Source organism: Trachemys scripta, chromosome 15 (genome assembly GCF_013100865.1).
Source record: "Trachemys scripta elegans isolate TJP31775 chromosome 15, CAS_Tse_1.0, whole genome shotgun sequence".
NCBI classification, from domain to species: Eukaryota; Metazoa; Chordata; order Testudines; family Emydidae; genus Trachemys; species Trachemys scripta.
This window is the reverse complement of record NC_048312.1, coordinates 11,838,991-11,857,568: the sequence shown is the minus strand read 5'-3', so window position 1 is coordinate 11,857,568 and position 18,578 is coordinate 11,838,991. Positions and strand designations below refer to the sequence as shown.

The following is an 18,578-nucleotide window of genomic DNA, read 5'->3' as shown; positions in this document are numbered from 1 at the left end:
AGGCTGAGAGGCAGCAGATCCTAGGTTCAATTCGTGGCTCCGTGACTGACCTGCTCTGGGATCTTGGGTAAGTCACATCACATCTCAGTGCTCTAGTTTTCCCTTCTATAAAATGGGACTAGTGATACTTAGCTCTCCTTTGTTAAAGTGCTTTGAGAAACATGGACCCAAATTAAAAGTGATGGATTTGACCCACATATTTTCCTAATAATTATCAAAAAAAGCAAGGAAAGCATGTCTGGCTAATGAACTCAATACAAACCTTTCCCACAGTTCAAGGTGTGAGGACAATTAGCCCTGTTATGTATGAAAATGTATCTTCCCTATATGCAGACAGGGTGATAAAAAATCCGCAGTCCTCAAGAATCACAGCAGACCTTGAAGTGGTCTGTTTAGTTTAAAGCATGAAATGTAAAAGAATTGAATGATAAACAAGGCTTTTGTTCTCCTAGGTCCTCCAGCTCCACCTCAAGATATTACCATACAGGCTGGGTCCACACCAGCTACTATACAGGTGTCCTGGAAACCACCAACCCTTACATCCACAGGGACCTCCAACGGAGCAAACGTTACTGGCTATGGTGTTTATGCAAAAGGCCAAAGGGTAAGCTTTCTTTTGCTTGTTACAATGATCAGCAGCTAGAGATGTGCAGTTAGATTAACAGGAAAAGGCAGCAGTTCATGGTTTGCCGAGTTGTTCTGGGTTTCACTGCAGCTATTTTGTCACTTCATTATTTGCCTGGTTTGTAAGTTGGCTATGGCGTTCCTGTGTGTAAACTCATCAGGAAGACATAGCTGTTCAGAAAAGCCTAGCTGAAGTGTTACAGCTGATTGGTGCAAATCGATACAGACCTGCAGTGCTGATTATTGCAGCCAACGGGCAACACTTTGCAAGAGCATAGGAAGCCTTTCATGGTGGCAATGGGAGGAAATGTCTTTTCAGACTTTTAAGTTGCTTGTTTATGTGTTCAGGTGGCAGAGGTGATCTTTCCAACAGCAGAGAACACCTTCGTGGAGCTCATGAGAATACGGAACGTAGAAGCTAAGGAAGTTACCGTGAGAACACTTTCCGCACAAGGGGAATCTGTGGACTCTTGCGTTGCTGCCATTCCACCTGACCTATTGGTGCCTCCAATCCCTCACCCTCGGACTGCTCCCAAATCAAAGCCATTAGCAAGTGCCGGGGCCCCAGATACCAAAGATGAACATTTAGGTCCACGTTTAAAAATGGATGAGTCGTGGGAGCAGACTCGTTCAGCATCCCCCATTCATGGACACACATTGGAGCCTCCTACCCCCAACTTTCAAAGCCCGCTTCAAGGAAGGAGGTCTCCCTCGCCTAATCGAATACTCCCTCAGCCGCAAGGCACACCCGTCCCGAACACTGTTGCTAAAGCCATGGCGAGAGAAGCTGCCCAGCGGGTTGCAGAGAACAACAGGGTAAGGCAAGCTCTTTCTTACACCCTGTCATATAGAGTGGCTTGGTTGCAAATCATTTAGGAAAAAAGGGTTTTAAAACGTAGATCACCTTTGATATTAAAGTTCCATTTATAAGTACTTTATAAAGGGTTAATAACTGATTGATAAAAAGTTAATCAATTGTTGTAGAGTCCATTAGGTTTGTAGGTTATTTAAGAAAAACAAAAGCAAATATAGTACAGTACAGTGTTAAAAGTAAACTGCTAAAGAAAAGGGAAAGCAACATTTTTCTTCTGCATAGTAAAGTTTCAAAACGTTATTAAGTCAATGTTCAGTTGTAAACTTTTGAAGGAACAGCCATAATGTCTAATATGTCTAATAACTATGTCTAATAACAATCTATAACTCTTTCTACTGGTGTGCTTACAAGCACCTAGAACATCATATCTGTACCGGGAATCTTCTGGGAATGAAATCTATTAAATCTAAAGTTTACATAATTGATTAAACCTTTTATAAACCAGTTATAAATTCAACACTAATATAAACCGTGACCAGAATCTACTCCCAGATGTTTGAATGGATACTCTGACCATAAAGCACAGAGATATTGTAATGTGCTGTCCTTTGACCTCTTGCTGATAACCCCAAAGATTCTTAAAAATGGAAATATATTTTTTAAAAAATCTGGTTTATTTTTGGCCAATTAGGTTAAACATTTAGCTCCCCACACCGTGTCACTTGGGCTTCTTACCACAGTTAAAGTCAATAACAAAATACTAAGCCTTCAGCCTCAAGGCTTGGGAACAGAGCCACCTGATCTGTAAGAAGGAAAATGTCTGTGAAAGTTTGACCAACAAAGAGCTGTTATACATTAAGCCTCTGGAGCTCGCTAATGCTGAGCTCTGGCAGCTCACTAGAGAGAGCAGGTTGCAGAAGTGCGAGCCCTTTAGTCACCGAAATCACTGTGTTGGTTGCAATTGCAGGCTCAAAGAGTTAAGCCCCAGGAACAGACATCAAGAGCAGTCTGGTTGAATATAGCATCTAAGAGGGAGAGTAGTGAGAGGTGACGTTTCATTCTAAAAGTATAAACGCCCACGCACGTAGGGTTTGTTACATCGTCACTGAAGCACCAGATGTGACTAGGTAGTGCAGAACATTGTGTTCCTGGGATGATTCATTGCATTCGATACCAGCTGAAGCTCTGTAACCCCAAAGGCTAGCAGATTTCTTTCACTAACCTGTCCCGGCCGATGTGGATCTCCATAAGCTGCTGTTACTTTTCTGGGCAGAATTTGGCCCTTATGCAATAGCATCCCTGACGTCAACATCTAACCCCCTCCCCCCAAAAAGGGCTGAATCAACGTGCTCAGCTCAATGACCAATGAACCATGCAAGCAAACCTTAGAGAGTGAGATGAGACTGGCACCCTGTAGCTGTTGCTTTCACCTTGCCCTCAGAGTAGTCTGCCTGGCAGTCGCAGGGCATTGCCCAGTGCAGATGAACTAGACAGTCTCAAAAACAAACCCACCAAAAAACATTCCTGAAAACATTTGATCATTTCCTATTTCCTACATGGGGCAATTTCCCAAGACCCCAGCTTTTAAAATGTCAGGTGATATTCATATTTAATTAATTTATTTTTCTATTAATATCCTTGCTTGAAATTCCTTGTGAACTAATTAAATTAAGTTATTAGCATATGGGTGTGCTCAGTCTAGGAATAGCTGTGCATGACTGTCAGGTTGTTCTTTATTTACCATCCAAACTTGTTCTTTATGATGGTTTCTTTGTTTTGATGAATACTGTTAATGATACAGTGCTGAAGGGTCTTTGGGGCAATCTATCCCCACAAATGCATTAGGCAATTAAATAAGGCAGTTTCAGTGTTAAAGCAGTAATTAACAGCAGAAGGAGAGTAAAGTGAAGCTATATCGTTTAGGGGGAAAGGACATACATTTGTGGATGAGATTTCAAAAACTATGGGCAGTCAGTGAGGTGGAGAGAGCACACCTAGAGGCTGTTCTGCACAGCAGAGCTGCAAAGGAGAAGGCTGTCCCCCCAGCAGTGGTGCAAGGGCAGACAGGAGGATGAGTGGAGTGATTGGGAAGAGGACAGAGAGAGACGTTCCCTGAGGTGGGATGGAACAGATGTTATAGACCCCAGTTCTTCAAAGCACTTAAATATATGCTTACATCCATCTCTGTTCAGCAAAGCATTGAGGAATGTTTCATAGAAGTCAAAAGATGAACTTGTGTCTATCGGAGAAAAGTTGAACAAATGCTTATGTTTCAGATTTTTAAAGGTTTCTTTAGGCACCTCAGGTACCTGAATATCTTTAAAATCTGGACCTAAATGCTTTCTTAAACAGGGTCCTAACAACTAAGAGGGGAATTTAAAACTGCACATTGAAATGGGTGAGCAAACTAAGGCTCTGCAAATGCTTATCCGTGGGCATAACTTGGCCCACCAGAATAAAGTCCTATAGACCTCAGTGGAGCTACTCAGGTCCATAAATGTAAGCATTTGTTTGAAGGATTGAGGCATAAGTCAACTTAGCCCATTGGTTCATATTAACACGAAATATTTTATTTTCTCTTATTTGACCCAGCACTGCAAAAACCTATTAATGGTATGTTCTCTGGATACCTCATGCAACAAAAGAGACCTTTGAACGCTACAAAATGAATGCAACACGAGAAAAGCCACCTGGGCCAATACACATTGATTAGCCTCCTTTTTCTTGATTTGTTTGTCAAAACAAAAGTGCACAAACCGTATCTGATTGACAACTGAGCTCAGCTCATGAGAATGAGATTCTGTCCTAAATTTAAATTCTTAAAGGTGTGGGAATCGGGGGGGGGGGGAGAGGGGGAGAGAAAACAAAAACATCAAACCCAGTTATATAATGACAAACAAGTTTGGATGTCAATTGCATTACAGCTGATCCTTTAAAAAGCAAATGGCAAATCGGAAAGGATGACCTGGACACAAGAATATGTATTAGGGGAGCACAAGTGATTCTATTTTGGGTGGCTACTGGGATGAATGTAAGATAGATGGAGCAATAATGATTAGCTAGAGAATGACTGCAGTTTAAGGGAAGGGGGCTGAGAAACTTTTTTTAGTTTTTGCAAAATCACTGATCTACATTCCAAAACATGTTTAATTAGATTCACATTTGGATTAGTAATTAGTAAATCTTCAAAGGTTCAGTGCAGGAGACTATGCAAAAGTTCAGGGGCTAGATTCACTCTGGGGTAAGCCAGCTTCTGCCAGCAACACCTATGGTACATAGTCCTCAGTAGTGGAAATCCTCTTTGTACTGGGTGGCGGTGGTATAAGCCGCTGGAGCCCCCATGTACCTCTAACCAGAAAGCTGGATGGTATGGACTGAGGAAGGCTTGTGGTCAGCAGGATCTAGTGATTGAGGGTAAAATTCACCTTGGTGCAGAGGATCAGCACAAGTGTTTACGCCTTCACATTAAGAAAGCTTTAGTGAGGTTTCGGTGGTGCGCAGACATTGTGCTGGTCCTCTGCATAGGGGTGAATTTCCCCATCTGTGCATTGCCGAGGCAATTTCTGCCAATAGGACTCCTGTGGGATCCCCTGGAAGAGATTAAAAAAAGGATTTAATAGAAATTAAAAGAAGTCCCCCCTTCTGTTCTCCCCGAGAGTGAGTGCCCTATGGGTGCAAAGTCCTGTGCTTTTCAGGAAAGTGGCACATGCAAAAGGAGAAATTGTTCTCCACTTAGTCCTAACACACACGAGTCGAGGCACTGACTAGTAATGACCACAGTTAAATTCAGCATCTTCAGGGGCAGAACTCTGGTTTTATGTCTTCTCTGAAAGCACGGTGCCTTCAACATCATGTTGAGACATTTGTTTCAGTAATGACTCAAGGAAAGAGCTCTACCTACTGCATCCCCCACACCATTTCCTGGAACATCTAGGTGTTCTTTAGAGATTACCCATCCAAGTACCCACCCAGCCTACGCTCACTTAGCTTGTGAAATGTGATGGGATTCTAGCACAAGGAGGTACATGCCAGTGAGTGAGACCAGTGAAAGGGCTATGAGTTAAAGGAACCAGAAGTTTATCATTTGAGTTTAAGCCATGTGTATATTTAAATATGCTCTTGAGGAGTCTTAGAGGCAGCAGACCTGGAATCATTAACATCTCTTTGTTGGCTTGCTGGAAACAATGTAGGTGAAGGGGGGTGCCCGCTTTTCTTTACCATGTTGGTGTTTTGTCAGATGGAGAGAAGGAGTGTGTTTAGCGAAAGGAGTAATATGGCACATTATGCAAACTCAGATGAGGAGGAAGACGGCTACGATTCTCCCAGCATTAAAAGGAGAGGGGCTTCCGTCGACGATTTCTTAAAAGGCTCAGAGCTTGGAAAGCAGGTAATTAATGTGACCTCGTTATGGTTATAAGGAGAGATGCAGGTCTGCAATGTATTGAAAATATTTTATGACGCTCAACACATTAACCACAGCACTATCATTCTGCTGTCAAACCGATACGCTCTATGGCTAAGCAGCCAGACTTGTTCGGAGTTAGATGAATAGGCTTTTCTACTCCTACAGCATTATATTGCCTTCTAGAAGCTGAACGTCTTTTTAACTGTCTGGCCCTTTGCTCATTATAAAGGCTGGTATGTTATAAAGGCTGATATATGAATCTCTGTTTGTTACAACTAGCAACAACCTTAATAACTGAAAAAGAAGGTAAGTGGAGACATTTTTGAATCTGGGCTTTCTCTGCATTATGCTTTATTTTTACATCTATTAAGGTGCTATAAGACAAAAAAGGGCTTGGAATTTTTTGTGTCATTTAAAAGCCATGAAATGTCATCCTTACAAGCAAGGAGCTGGTACGGTATGTCCCTGGCGTGCTGCAGGAGGGAGAAAGATGCTGTCAGAAGAATTTCCTAAACCTGGTCTTCAGCCTCACCTACTGAAAGCACTACAAGACCACTTAATTTTTTACTTTCAACTGAGCTGAGCCCCCTATTACAGCAAAGTAAAAATAGTGTTGGAACTTTTTCTTAGCGTGTTACAATATCTTGTTGGCAGAATACTCCCAAGTTCTGACGTTGGACATAATTAGAGATGTGTAGCCTTTTATTTTATTTAAAATGAATTTTGTAATGTGGTATTCCACCACCTTGGGTTCGGCTCTGGTGACTACAGTTTCAAGCTCAACGGAATGAAAGTCACCTCTGCTACTTGCTTCATATTTAAAATCTCTAGTAACACATAAAGGCCAAGGATAGTGACCACACACACATTCACAAGTACAAGGTCTAGTCTGTTTTACAAGTTTTATTCATGTTACACAATTAAAGTCATGATTGCCCAAGGATATAGAAATTCTAGACAGACCTATGCACAAGTTACAAATATGGTTATACTCGCATCTTCCTAGATAATGTTAGGGTCTGATGGGTCTCTCATGGGTTGATCATCAGTAGAGGGATGGTTCCTGCTCGAGTTTTCCCATAGGAAGCTCAGTTTTCCTAATCTGGGCACCCTCTTTTTATAATGTGATTCTGACTATACCTCATTAGCAGTTACGCACATCGTGCACCCTGTGGTTAGGGCATGTATAGAAAAATGTGACTACTGGGTATCTTGTAAGCAAAAAATTACTCTTAATGTTAATTTTTCACATCATCACCCATTCCCGTAATCTTGTGGCATAGGTTCATTCTTTGGTCACTTACTTAGGTCAAGCGTTTCTTAAGCCAATGGCCTAGTATGGCTAAGCTAAAATCTTACAGGCCTCAGCCTGTAGGCCTTGCATTTCAGCCCTACTTACTTAGATAACTAATGCATACTTATCCCTTCTAACTACAGATCAAGCTTATACTTCTATAATCCTACAATTTAACTCTATTTAGTATACAATGATTATATATGACCTACCATGTTAGTTAATCATAATATCACACAATAAATGAACAACAAACTAAAATCATTGGCTACAGATGAGGTCAAGCAGTGACATTTGCTTTGCACACACAGGTTTCCTGGGTGTTCTGGGATTTTGGTTCAGCTCATTATCAAGAGAGTGGCATTTGTAAGATATTGATATTGTTTTGGATTTTAAATCCCCTCAAAGATGTTTGGCTTGGGGGGTTGGTTCCATCTGTAGAGGCAGTAGTTCAAATTTGTAGAACTCCTGCACACAGGTTGCACCTACAAACGATATACATGCTCTCCAGACACATGTGCAAGGTGCATCTGAGTCTGCAGCTATGGAAATTGTGTATTCAAAACACACTGTTACATGGAAGTATCTGATTGCACATGCAATTACTTGACTTGTGCAGCAAATGAGCAGTTTGCAGGTGAAACTTAAAGGTGCACCAGGTTGATTAAACCAATAGATGTAATACAATTTAAAATTATTTTGTGTGCATCTAGGCCAAGATTTTCTAAAGCAACTATTGATTACATAAGGAAGTCTGGTCCATTATTTAGGTGCTAGCCTGGCATTCTGGAGAGGTAGGTTCAATTCCCTACAGTGCCACAGACATCCTGTGTGACCTTGGGCAAGTCACTCAGTATCTTTCTGCCTAGGTTTCCCCAACTGTAAAATGGGAACAATAGCACTGCCCTGTATCACAAGAGTGTTGGAAGGACATTAAAAATTGTGAGGTGCTCAGATGCTACAATAATGGGAGTCGTATAGAAAACTAAGATAGATTTTAGTTGTCTCCATTTTTGTAAGCCCACTTTGAAACCCTTGTCTGTTTTACTGATAGAACAGTTCCTAAGTGCATTAACCCATTGTGACACTTTCTCGAGATACCCAGGACTGTCATCTCCTTGTACTGTAACCCCCTGCCTCAGTGAGAGAGAGAGACTTGATTGTGCTTAACTGGGTGTCAGATCTGTGACACCATCCAATCTCCTCAGAGCCATGCCAGCCCTTGTTTTGCCTTGCAGGTTAGCAACAGGTGCACCCCAGACCCCTTTGTAGTGTTCCCCCGCAGTGTCCAGCTCTTAACCACTGGACACTCACAGAAATTACCAGGCAAGCTGTCCCAAAAGACCAATACACACACCTGCTTGTTTGATTCAACAGAGGATCAGCTCCAATATAACATCCCAGCACTGATATATTTATAGTGAGAACAGTCATAAATTATGGCTAAGATTTAAAAGATAGTGAGTAGGGATAACAATGGGAAGAGAAATGATGACATATAAAACAAAAAGTATAATACATTTCCTAGAGTTTAAACTTAACTTTAACAGGCTAACAGCCTAAAGTAGTTTCTCTCACCTAAAGCTCTCTCTCAGCATCTCCAGCCAACATGGTCGGGATCCCCCTTTCATGAATGCAAAAATCGCTGTCCTTTTTGCTTCCTCAGTAAAAGATAAAGGGGTGTCCTGTTGGCCTTCTTTTTATATCCCCAAAGTTCATGATTTTGTTCCCCGAGTTAGGATGAACCCCCTTGGTTTATTCCCTGGTGTGTTGGCTCCATGTTACCTTCACAGCCACATTTTGACATGGTATGCAAACGGCCTTCCATTGTGTTGGCTTACAATGCCTTTGTTACATGTGAACTGAGGCAGGCAGGTGAATATACATCCTTTGTCTGGTCAAAACCTGCCTGACAACCCTGTTTTGATTCAGATTTTAAAACAGTATATGCACACAACTCCTTAAATATCATCCTTACATATATCTCACAATGATTGAGGATCAGTATGACATAAGCTTTTATTAGACCTCACTTGACCCTCTTACTATGAAAACAGCATGTTGGGTGTAGTGAGTTTGTCAGGCCTCTCAGGAGTTACTGTTACGGAACAGTGAACCCTTTGCCAGTTGGCATTGAGGGGTTCTTAGGGTCACACCCAGTGAGGGTGACCAGATAGCAAGTCTGAAAAAATGGGACACCTTTATTTTGGGGTGGGGGGGGGCTATAGTTGCGTATAGAAGACAAAGCCCCTAACATCAGGACATATGGTTACCCTACACCTACTGTGCCAAAATACCCTATTCCTTTCCCCTAAAAAGTAACACTTTAAAGTTTCTCAGTTCAATAGAGGAATTCTGTTTCGTGAGGCAGCTGTTCTGTGTTGATTAAATACAAATTGATTATTACCTGTTTATATTTCAGCTATATAAGAGAGGCCCCTACTAGCAGCTTAATTGCTCATTTGAACTATTTATGAAAACTGAACAACTGCACTGCATAATTTGTTAGTAAAGAACCAATTTCTGCATTTTTTTATACGTAATTCTACTACATCCAGACCTAACCAGGAAGTTTAATAGGAGGTGTTTTTTTTAATAAGATTTTAGGTGTGATTGTGGTCAAATGCAGTTTTGGAAGAATCTGGTAGTTTATTTCACTATAAGGCAATCAAGAGTTTGTTAGCTTATTATAGTGTGGCTTTAGTCTGTGGGTACCAATTTGTATTCTGAAGTTGATGCCATACTGTGCATTTATGCCCAATTAAAAGCTTTTGGCATGAAGTAGATAGAAAGAAAGAAATCAAAGCAGGCAACCACAAATACAGGTAAAAAGGATGTTGTTCAACAGTGGTGTTCTGTTGTTACTAATGACTGCCACGGTCTGTAATTGTGTAATATAATATATGGATATAAAAAAATTCCATTTGTGATTATATAGATCACATCCCTTCCAAATCAAAACAGTCACTGGATCTGCCACAGACTTCCTGTGTGACTTTGGACAAGGCAATTAGGATTTTTAAAGGCTAACTACCATTGAAATAAAAATATTCCAGGCTTACCCTTGACTACACTGCGACTACTCACTGCCTTAAAGTTAAGGCTGTGCATGGGTTTGCAGGATGGGGGCCCAAAACACAATGATTTTTGAAAAGTCTGTTTAAATAGTTTGAGCTGCAATATCTTGTTACGTGCCCATTAGATGCTTCAATATTTTGTAATGAATTAATCTATTACCAACACAGAATGTAATTGTACAATTATTGCTTACATAAATTTGAGCTAATTGCATTACATGTCTTAACAAGTTCCAACACCTCAATTAGAAGGTTTTCATTAAATAATTGGTGGGTATTTAACAGACACCTCCGTTATTAAATCAAAAGCAGATAAGCATTGGAGATAGTTCGAAAGGTTCCTGCTATGTAGCTGTGCAGCTTTTCTCTGGCAATAACAACCTTTGATAATCTACACGATATCACAAACGCGGCTCTCAGTTACATAGTGCAGCCCCCAATGAGGTCCCTTGGGGATAACTGAGAACAGGATTTGACTCACTGAAATTGGAAGTAAGATTCCATTGGAATGGCATGGGTGAAAGTGAGAGCACCAGACCAAATTCTGGGAGTCTTTCATTTCATAAACTAACTGAAAGCATTAACTCCTGCAGTGGCTTTTGTTCTTAAAATTACCTCCTCATTGTAATACAGCTGTGGGAAACTGAAAACATTCATGGGTTTGATCCCATTCCCTTGGATAGCAACAAAGTGTTCATAAAGGACTGGCTCTCACAACCCTCAATAATAACAATCCTTAGCTTTTATACATAGACCATAAAGTATTTTACAGTGGAAAGTAAGTATCCTTATCTGCATTTTACATAGGGGACATGGAGGCTTAGGCTTGGTCTACACTAAACCCCCAAATCGAACTAAGGTACGCAACTTCAGCTACGTGAATAACGTAGCTGAAGTTCGAAGTACCTTAGTTCGAACTTACCTTGGTCCACACGCGGCAGGCAGGCTCCCCTGTCGACTCCGCGGTACTCCTCTCGCCGAGCTGGAGTACCGCAGTCGACGGCGAGCACTTCCGGGTTCGACTTATCGCGTCCAGACAAGACGCGATAAGTCGAACCCAGAAGTTCGATTGCCAGCCGCCGAACTAGCGGCTGGGTATAGACGTTAGAGAGAAGTGACTTGCCCAAAGTCACACAGTAGGTCAGCAGCAGAACTGTGAATAGAACTATGGTCTTCTGCCTCCCAGGCCAGCGCTTGATCTACTGGACCAAGCTGGCTCCCATAAGTAATGAAAGAAGAATCTTAGCATTAATGAACATCTCATACAGCTGAGGCACATTGTAGAGCAGGGGTCGGCAACGTTCAGCACGCGGCTCGCCAGGGTAAGCACTCTGGTGGGCCGGGCCAGTTTTATTTACCTGCTGACGCAGCAGGTTCGGCTGATCGCGGCCCCCACTGGCCACGGATGGCAGTCGCGGGCCAATGGGGGCAGCGAGAAGCCGCGGCCAGCACATCGCTCCCCCGCACCGCTTCTCGCTGCCCCCATTGGCCCGGGACGGCAAACCGCGGCCAGTGGGGGCCGCGATCAGCCGAACCTGCCGCGTCAGCAGGCAAATAAAACTGACCCGGCCCGCCAGGGTGCTTACCCTGGCGAGCCGCGTGCCGAACGTTGCCGACCCCTGTTGTAGAGATACACACTGAGATCTCCAGAACTATCTTCTAGGGATCAAGAGAGTGCAAGTCTGCTGTAATATTTGGAGAGTGAACATATTTTCACTTCAGGGTAATTGCTTACTGCAGACATTTAATTTCATTTCTGGAAGTTTACAGCAGTTTATTGATGCCAATACATTATGGAACTATAGGAATTGATTCTGGTCTATGAAGATTGTTTCTGCTGTAGTATTTCTTCTGGGGAAATAGAGTAACTTCTGCTCCTTGACATTCTAGTATTTCAGTAACTTATTCTCCAAAATTCTTTTTCTGATGCAAATAGGTTTGCTCCTAGAAATTGTCTCTACAGCATACAGTACAGCTCCCTTGACACCGAAGGTGGGACTGAGCTGGGTAGTTCACATTTGAATCTGAACATATCTAGACCGAAGGGTGTTTGGATCCTAGCCTCTGCTCTGGCCCATTATAGAAATGCAGGGCTAGATCCTTGTCATAAATCAGTGTACACTGGAATACACAAGCTGAGGATCTGTCCCATGAAATTTGGATCTGGAGCCAAACTTCACATTTCAAATATATTCAGATCTGGAATTTCTGTTTGGGCCTACCCTATCCTGAACTGATATGCTTCAGACTCAAACTGTATATAAAGAGCTGTACTTTTTTGCTGGCCGTATTTTGAGAATGGGAAGATTACACCAACAGAGTAGGAAGATGTGTTATCGGCTACATTGAGATTTACATTTTAGTTTTTACACAGTGCACATGTGAGACTTTTGGGCCCATAATTTTTAAATGGGCCTCAACTTAATCATTTGCACAAGCAGATGAAACTGCTTACCGATTTGAAGCACCAGTGTGATTTTGTACAGAAAATTAGATGCCTCATTTTAAAAATATACCTGTAGATGTAGAATCACAGTAATGTTCAGTTTGTTAGCTGGACTGTGGATATAAATCATGACACTAGTAAAACAAAACAAGAATTTACCAAAGACAGTTAAATTTAACAGCAGCAATTCAATAAAATAGCTAATTTCTTCCATCCGTTTCACCTAGTTGAAAACACAGACAATTTAGTGGAACTAACTCTAGCAGGACATAAAATTCTATCAATTCTTCTCCCTAGATGCCTGAATAGAATGAGATCATTGACCCTCATAAGCCAGTGAAAATTTACAATATAGAAACATTATGTAAGAACTAAATGGTGCTCTTGAAGAGTCACGTGGGGTTTACTGTTAGATATAGCAAACATCAGATATGACAACAAAGAGTAGCTGACGTGTGAATGGAATTCACGATCTCAGTTAGAGCCTTCAACAGATGGTCAGCAAATCCACTGACACATGCAGGGCCTTGGGTAAACCAAGGGGGGAGGGGGTTTAATCGGGGTCTCATGAGGTTTGTGGTTGGAGTGGAAGTGCAAGTGTAATGCTGGTTGGATCATCTGTAAGGACTGAATCCAGGATTTCTGGAACTTAAGGTATGAGCAAGCTAATACACCTCTATATTAACAAGCCACTTGAGCGCTACTGAGAGTTGCACCTGGGTAGTGTGGGTTACATAAGGTATTATTGCAACATTCAAGCTGCCAGTTGCTGCCTTGCCCCCCATTTGTGGGGGCACTGTCACTTCAGATTTTAAACCTTGCAGCTCTTTTCTTTTCTATCCCATCCAATAGCCGCACTACTGCCAGGGTGAGGAGTACCATACGGAGAGCAGTAGGGGCTCCGACTTATCCGATATCATGGAGGAAGATGAAGAAGAGCTGTACTCAGAAATGCAGCTGGAGGATGGAGGAAGAAGACGAGTCAGTGTAACATCACACAACACACTCAAGGTAAGAGTGACAGAAAAGGGGGGTTTAAACTTCAGAGAAGGGCAAGCCAAATTCTTCCTTCCTTCCACGCACTTTTTTGTTAGTCTACTGTGGACATTACAGTTCACAGTGGCCTACAGACTAGAACTGGGATGAATACTGTTCATAAAGTAAAGTTCCCCTTATGAAGTCCACTTAATACTCAATTCTCTGGTATTAACCAAGAGCTTCACATATTGAAGACTGTCCTGGGCGGTTATGCAATTATCTGTTTTGCTGCGCATTTGGGGGTGCTGCTGTGCTGCAGTATATTGGACGTGCACCCAGACCACTAGAGGTTTTCTGATGTGTGCAAGTGCATGCGTGCACATCCACACACGTGTCTTTGAATTTAAATCTTCTGAGGACATCCTCTCCATATTACTGACCAGGTTTTTGGAACTAACCCCCGGGATCCTTCTAGTGCATGCTAGTAACGGATTTGGGGAGTTTTATTCAGTGCAATATGGATTCCCAATAGCGTGGATAAAGCCCATAGTCATTAATCTTAGTGCCGCGATCATTAATGAGCTTCTGGTGGCAGAGGAGACAATGGCAAACATGTCAGGAATGATGTCCCAAACACTGCATAAGAGGATTCATCCTACAAGGTGATTTTATTCATCTGATTAGAATACACACTGCAAACACTAAACTTTCCCAACATAGAATTTCTGTTTTCTGTAATATGACATATAGTAACTGCTTCTTATGTGTATACCATGCTAAGATGCTTCTTCTTAACAAGCTATATGACTGAAATTATACAGAAACCTACAGGTCGTTCTTCCCACAGCCAAAATGCCGTGTTACTAAAGAACGTGCTATACCCTTATGCAAAGTACATACATAGGGATATTGTAACCATTGCTATAACTGCTTCTATATAGTTTATACACAGACTTATGATTTTATGCAACTTATAAAAACATTCTGGCAAGTACATTTTCAGAAAAAAATCTTTCATTCTCCTGTTTAGTATCCTTATAAAAGCTTGAAAATGAAATGGCTCTGACTGCCACTAGGCAAACACTGAATTATCCCTAGGCTTCTCTGGTTCTTTACTTTTTACATCTGCATTAACGGTACTGTCAGCCCAAATCTGAACACATGGGTCAGATCCTCAGCTGGGGTAAATCATCATAGCTCTGTTAAAGTCAGTGGGTATATGCTGATTTAATGCAATCTGAGGAGCTGCCCCAAGGTTCATTGTTAACGTCTGTTGTTTGAATGGCTGTGCAGAAGCAGAATTTCATGTGAGAATGCCACATAAATTTAGGGCACATGGAGTAAGTTTAGAATTTGGAGGACGCTCACCACTGCATTTATAACTATATTGCTTTAAGTTTTAGATCAGATTCTAGAACTAAAATACTTGACAGTGTCCCTGTTTTGCTAGATCCGATTCAGCTTTGCAGCTGCTGTAATTAAAAAAGAAACAAAAACCACATTAATTGAACTCTTTCAAATGCATATGCGATTTGCATTTGAAAGTACACCAACCCATGCACTTTGAGCTATGATTGCAGATAGCTGACATTCAGTATTTTCTGTACGAAGTTAATAGATACCCTCATGCAAAAGGAAAGTGTACGAGATGCATGACTCACTTTACTGTGCCATTATTATTCCCTTCAGTTGCTCTCCAGATAAAGGCTGATGTGTAAACTAGAAGGAGATCCCAACTTGAATATCAGGTTGGAGCATCCATGAAACTTAAGGATGTTTGGAGTCTGATCAAAATTATTCCTAATGCATATTTCTTTATATTTTTTCCATATTTATGGCACCTTTTCAAAAAAGCTCTGGGAAGATAGACAATTAAAAAGTGTATTCAAAAATCATTCACATGAATACAGTAGAACCTCAGAGTTAGGAACACATTGGGAATGGAGGTTGTTCATAGCTCTGAAATGTTCATAACTCTGAACAAAACATTACGGGTGTTCTTTCAAAAGCTTACAACTGAACATTGACTTCATACAGCTTTGAAACTTTACTATGCAGAAGAAAAATGCTGCTTTCCCTTTATTTTTTAAGTAGTTTACGTTTAACACAGCACTGTACTGTATTTGCCCCTTTTTTTTTTTGTCTCTGCTGCCTCTTTATTGCGTACTTCCGGTTCCAAATGAGGCGTGTAGTTGACCGATAAGTTCATAATTCTGGTGTTTGTAACTCTACGGTTCTACTGTAGTGTCAAAAAATTAACTCTTTAAAAACTCTCTAGCCTTTGAAGAAAACTAAAACAAAAGGCAGCTCAATCTGTCTGCTCAGAGACAGCCTGAGCACCGGGCTTTGTAATGTCCCTGGAATGTCAGCAAACTCAGGCTCTGTTGGATCAAAGGGGAAGGAGAATTCCAAAGTCACTTAGAAGATCCTGCCCTTGCTACCCACACGTATGAATCCAGGCATGTCTGCTCAGAAGTCCCAAGCTGATTGCTGTCATTGGGGTAAAGCACAGAGCGGGGTGGTCTCCATGACCCAAATAGCTAAGGGCTCCATAGATCAAAGCCAATACCTCTTTTCTCATTAATTTGGATAGCCCAGCATCTGCTTCAGAGTCCCAGAGAGACACATTTGCACAGGATCCTTCAATTACACTATTCCTCAATTTTTGTAAGCCTAATATAACATGTGTCTTTTATTTCATTTATCTAAGCTGTTCAGATTTTATTCACTCCATTGTAGTTCTTTCTTATATCTGGTATGTACCGAGACTTATATTTGGGTCAAGTAACAGGTTGCTTGTCAAGTAAGAGTTTTATTAAGCAGATTTAGGATGATAGATCCAGTTTGGACCAATGGCTGCAGGTAGCCCCCAGTTCTCAGGGTCTTTTTTGTGGAAGCCAAGCTTAAAGAGGGTGCAATTTTTATGAGGTTGTGGAGGGCACAAGAACTCCTGTTTTGGCATTTACAGGGAGCCCTGTATGACTTCATACCCGCCCTGAGTTTGCTGTCTTCGGGCAGGACGGCATTGTGGAGTTTCTTGTTAATCAACTAGGATGCTTTAACAGGTGCAAAGCACGAGAGAAAACTCTGCTGTAGAAAGCGTTCCGAGATATGCTCCACGGACGAAAACAATCCCAGCTTGGCATAGAGCACAAAGAACACTAAGCACTAGCGCCATATTCTAACTTCACCTCCACTCTCACCACGGCTGAACTTGTATGCAGCTTTTATTGCTTTGTGTTGAATGCATGGGTTTATTCTTGTTAAAGCATCACAATATCAGCTGTGTTTGTACTGACCTCCCCTGTTCTATCTGACACCAAGCCAACTTAATCATGTCTTTATTTTCAGATTCCTGTTCAGAGCATGACATCCCCCTCACTGAATAAACTGCATGCCTTATGTTTGCCATTGCTCTAAAACTAATTCTGTCTTTATTTTTCTTTCCTCCTCCCCCTTTTCCCCTCCCATTTTATTTTTATCACGCACTGTTTGTTCCCCACCTGTTTTTTAACATCACATATTGTTAAGGAATGCTCAAAGAATAGGACCACTGAAGCCGCTTTTTTGGAACGGCCTGACTTTTCACAGCAGATACACCACAGTAAAAAGCTTTTCAGTATCCCAGAAGTAGCCGAAGAGGATGTTGAATATTCTGAACTATTGCACAAACAGGGTTTTGGTACGCCCTATAAAATGAAACCTATGGTAGCTAGCTGCACTAGACCGCCTAGACCCTACAATCAAGACAAACAGCACAACTTCTGGTACCCAGCCAAGCACAGAATTTCAGGCATGGAGGATTTTGCTTCAGAAGACAAAGGATATAACTACAGTAGATCCTTAACGAGAAGCCCTGACAGCGGACTAGACTGTGGAAGTGAGGAAGAAGAATCTCGTTTTAATTTCAGAAATGCTTATGATTTGATTTCTGCCAATGTTGCGCCTAGCTGTTGTGCAGAGACAGATAACTGTTCATGCAGAAAAAGCACAAAGCCATTGCTTGCTCGCAGGAAAACTTTAACCAGGCAAAGCAGCATTGAAGAAGACTTTGATGACCTGGGTCCTTCCCTTATAGAGCCCAGAAGTGAGGAAGCCAAGCCCAGTTATGAGAGAAAGTCTGAGACTCAAAAATGCAATAGAACAGATCATTTGACTAGCAAAGATGTTCAGCGAGTCTGGAAGATCAACTTACAAGTGAATGACTCTAGGGCAGCTGTTCCACATGCAGAGCCATCCCTCAGAGATGCAGAAGACTCTCTGGTGTGTGAAATAAAACTTCCTTCTAACATCTGCCTGTCAAATCCATCTCTTTTCTTTCTTTTCTTTTCCTCCTCCCACTTCTTTTGATTTTTTTTTCTTAAAATCTATCTTTGGGACCTATCTACTGGTGGTTGTTTCATTTCTTTCCTCCCCACATGATTTTTATTTATTAATCTGCATTTTGCTTGACAAGCTTCTTTTGTATCATGCTGAAATCAGTTTAATTTGCTTTACAACAATGATTTTCCCACAGAACAAATTACAATAATGGCTGCTTTTGTTAAAGGACAACTGAATCTAAATTTTAATTAAGGGTTAGCTGAACTATAATTTTCCAAAAGTTTGTTTTTATCTTTAAAGTGACTATCAGAATAGTGCTTTAAAAAGTAAAAATAGGTTTTATTTTTAACTGGAAAAAAGAAAGCATTTCACAAAATTTTTATTTTGATGGTCTGGCTTAAAGATTCCATTTTGTCATGTTGTTTTTGCTCTCCTCACTCCCAGATTTTCAGGAATTGCTCTTCATCTTCAGTCCTTCTCTCTGGGCAAGTACCAAGAAATATCTTCCCCCAGTGACAGTGACCAAGCAAGCTTCTTGGAGTCACAGGATTCATCATGTTTCCATTCTCCACCTTCTTCCTTCACTGTCACTTCTTTGCCCTCTTTTTTAGACCATC

The 18,578-nt window shown here is 41.4% G+C and overlaps 1 protein-coding gene across 12 annotated transcripts in view; it reads left to right on the top strand.

Annotated features, from left to right (window-relative positions):
- RIMBP2 (RIMS binding protein 2) overlaps positions 1-18,578 on the top strand; it is a 313,172-nt gene that overhangs the window by 263,803 nt on the left and 30,791 nt on the right. For 7 of the 12 annotated variants that reach the window (XM_034791131.1, XM_034791129.1, XM_034791134.1 and 4 more), the window contains 5 exons: positions 453-604; positions 973-1,440; positions 5,676-5,825; positions 13,513-13,671; positions 17,170-17,901. In XM_034791131.1, coding sequence (XP_034647022.1) covers positions 453-604; positions 973-1,440; positions 5,676-5,825; positions 13,513-13,671; positions 17,170-17,901 — 1,661 coding nt within the window. The remainder of the gene's footprint in view (positions 1-452; positions 605-972; positions 1,441-5,675; positions 5,826-13,512; positions 13,672-17,169; positions 17,902-18,578) is intronic. The other 5 variants (XM_034791139.1, XM_034791138.1, XM_034791137.1 and 2 more) reach the window with 1 other exon arrangement.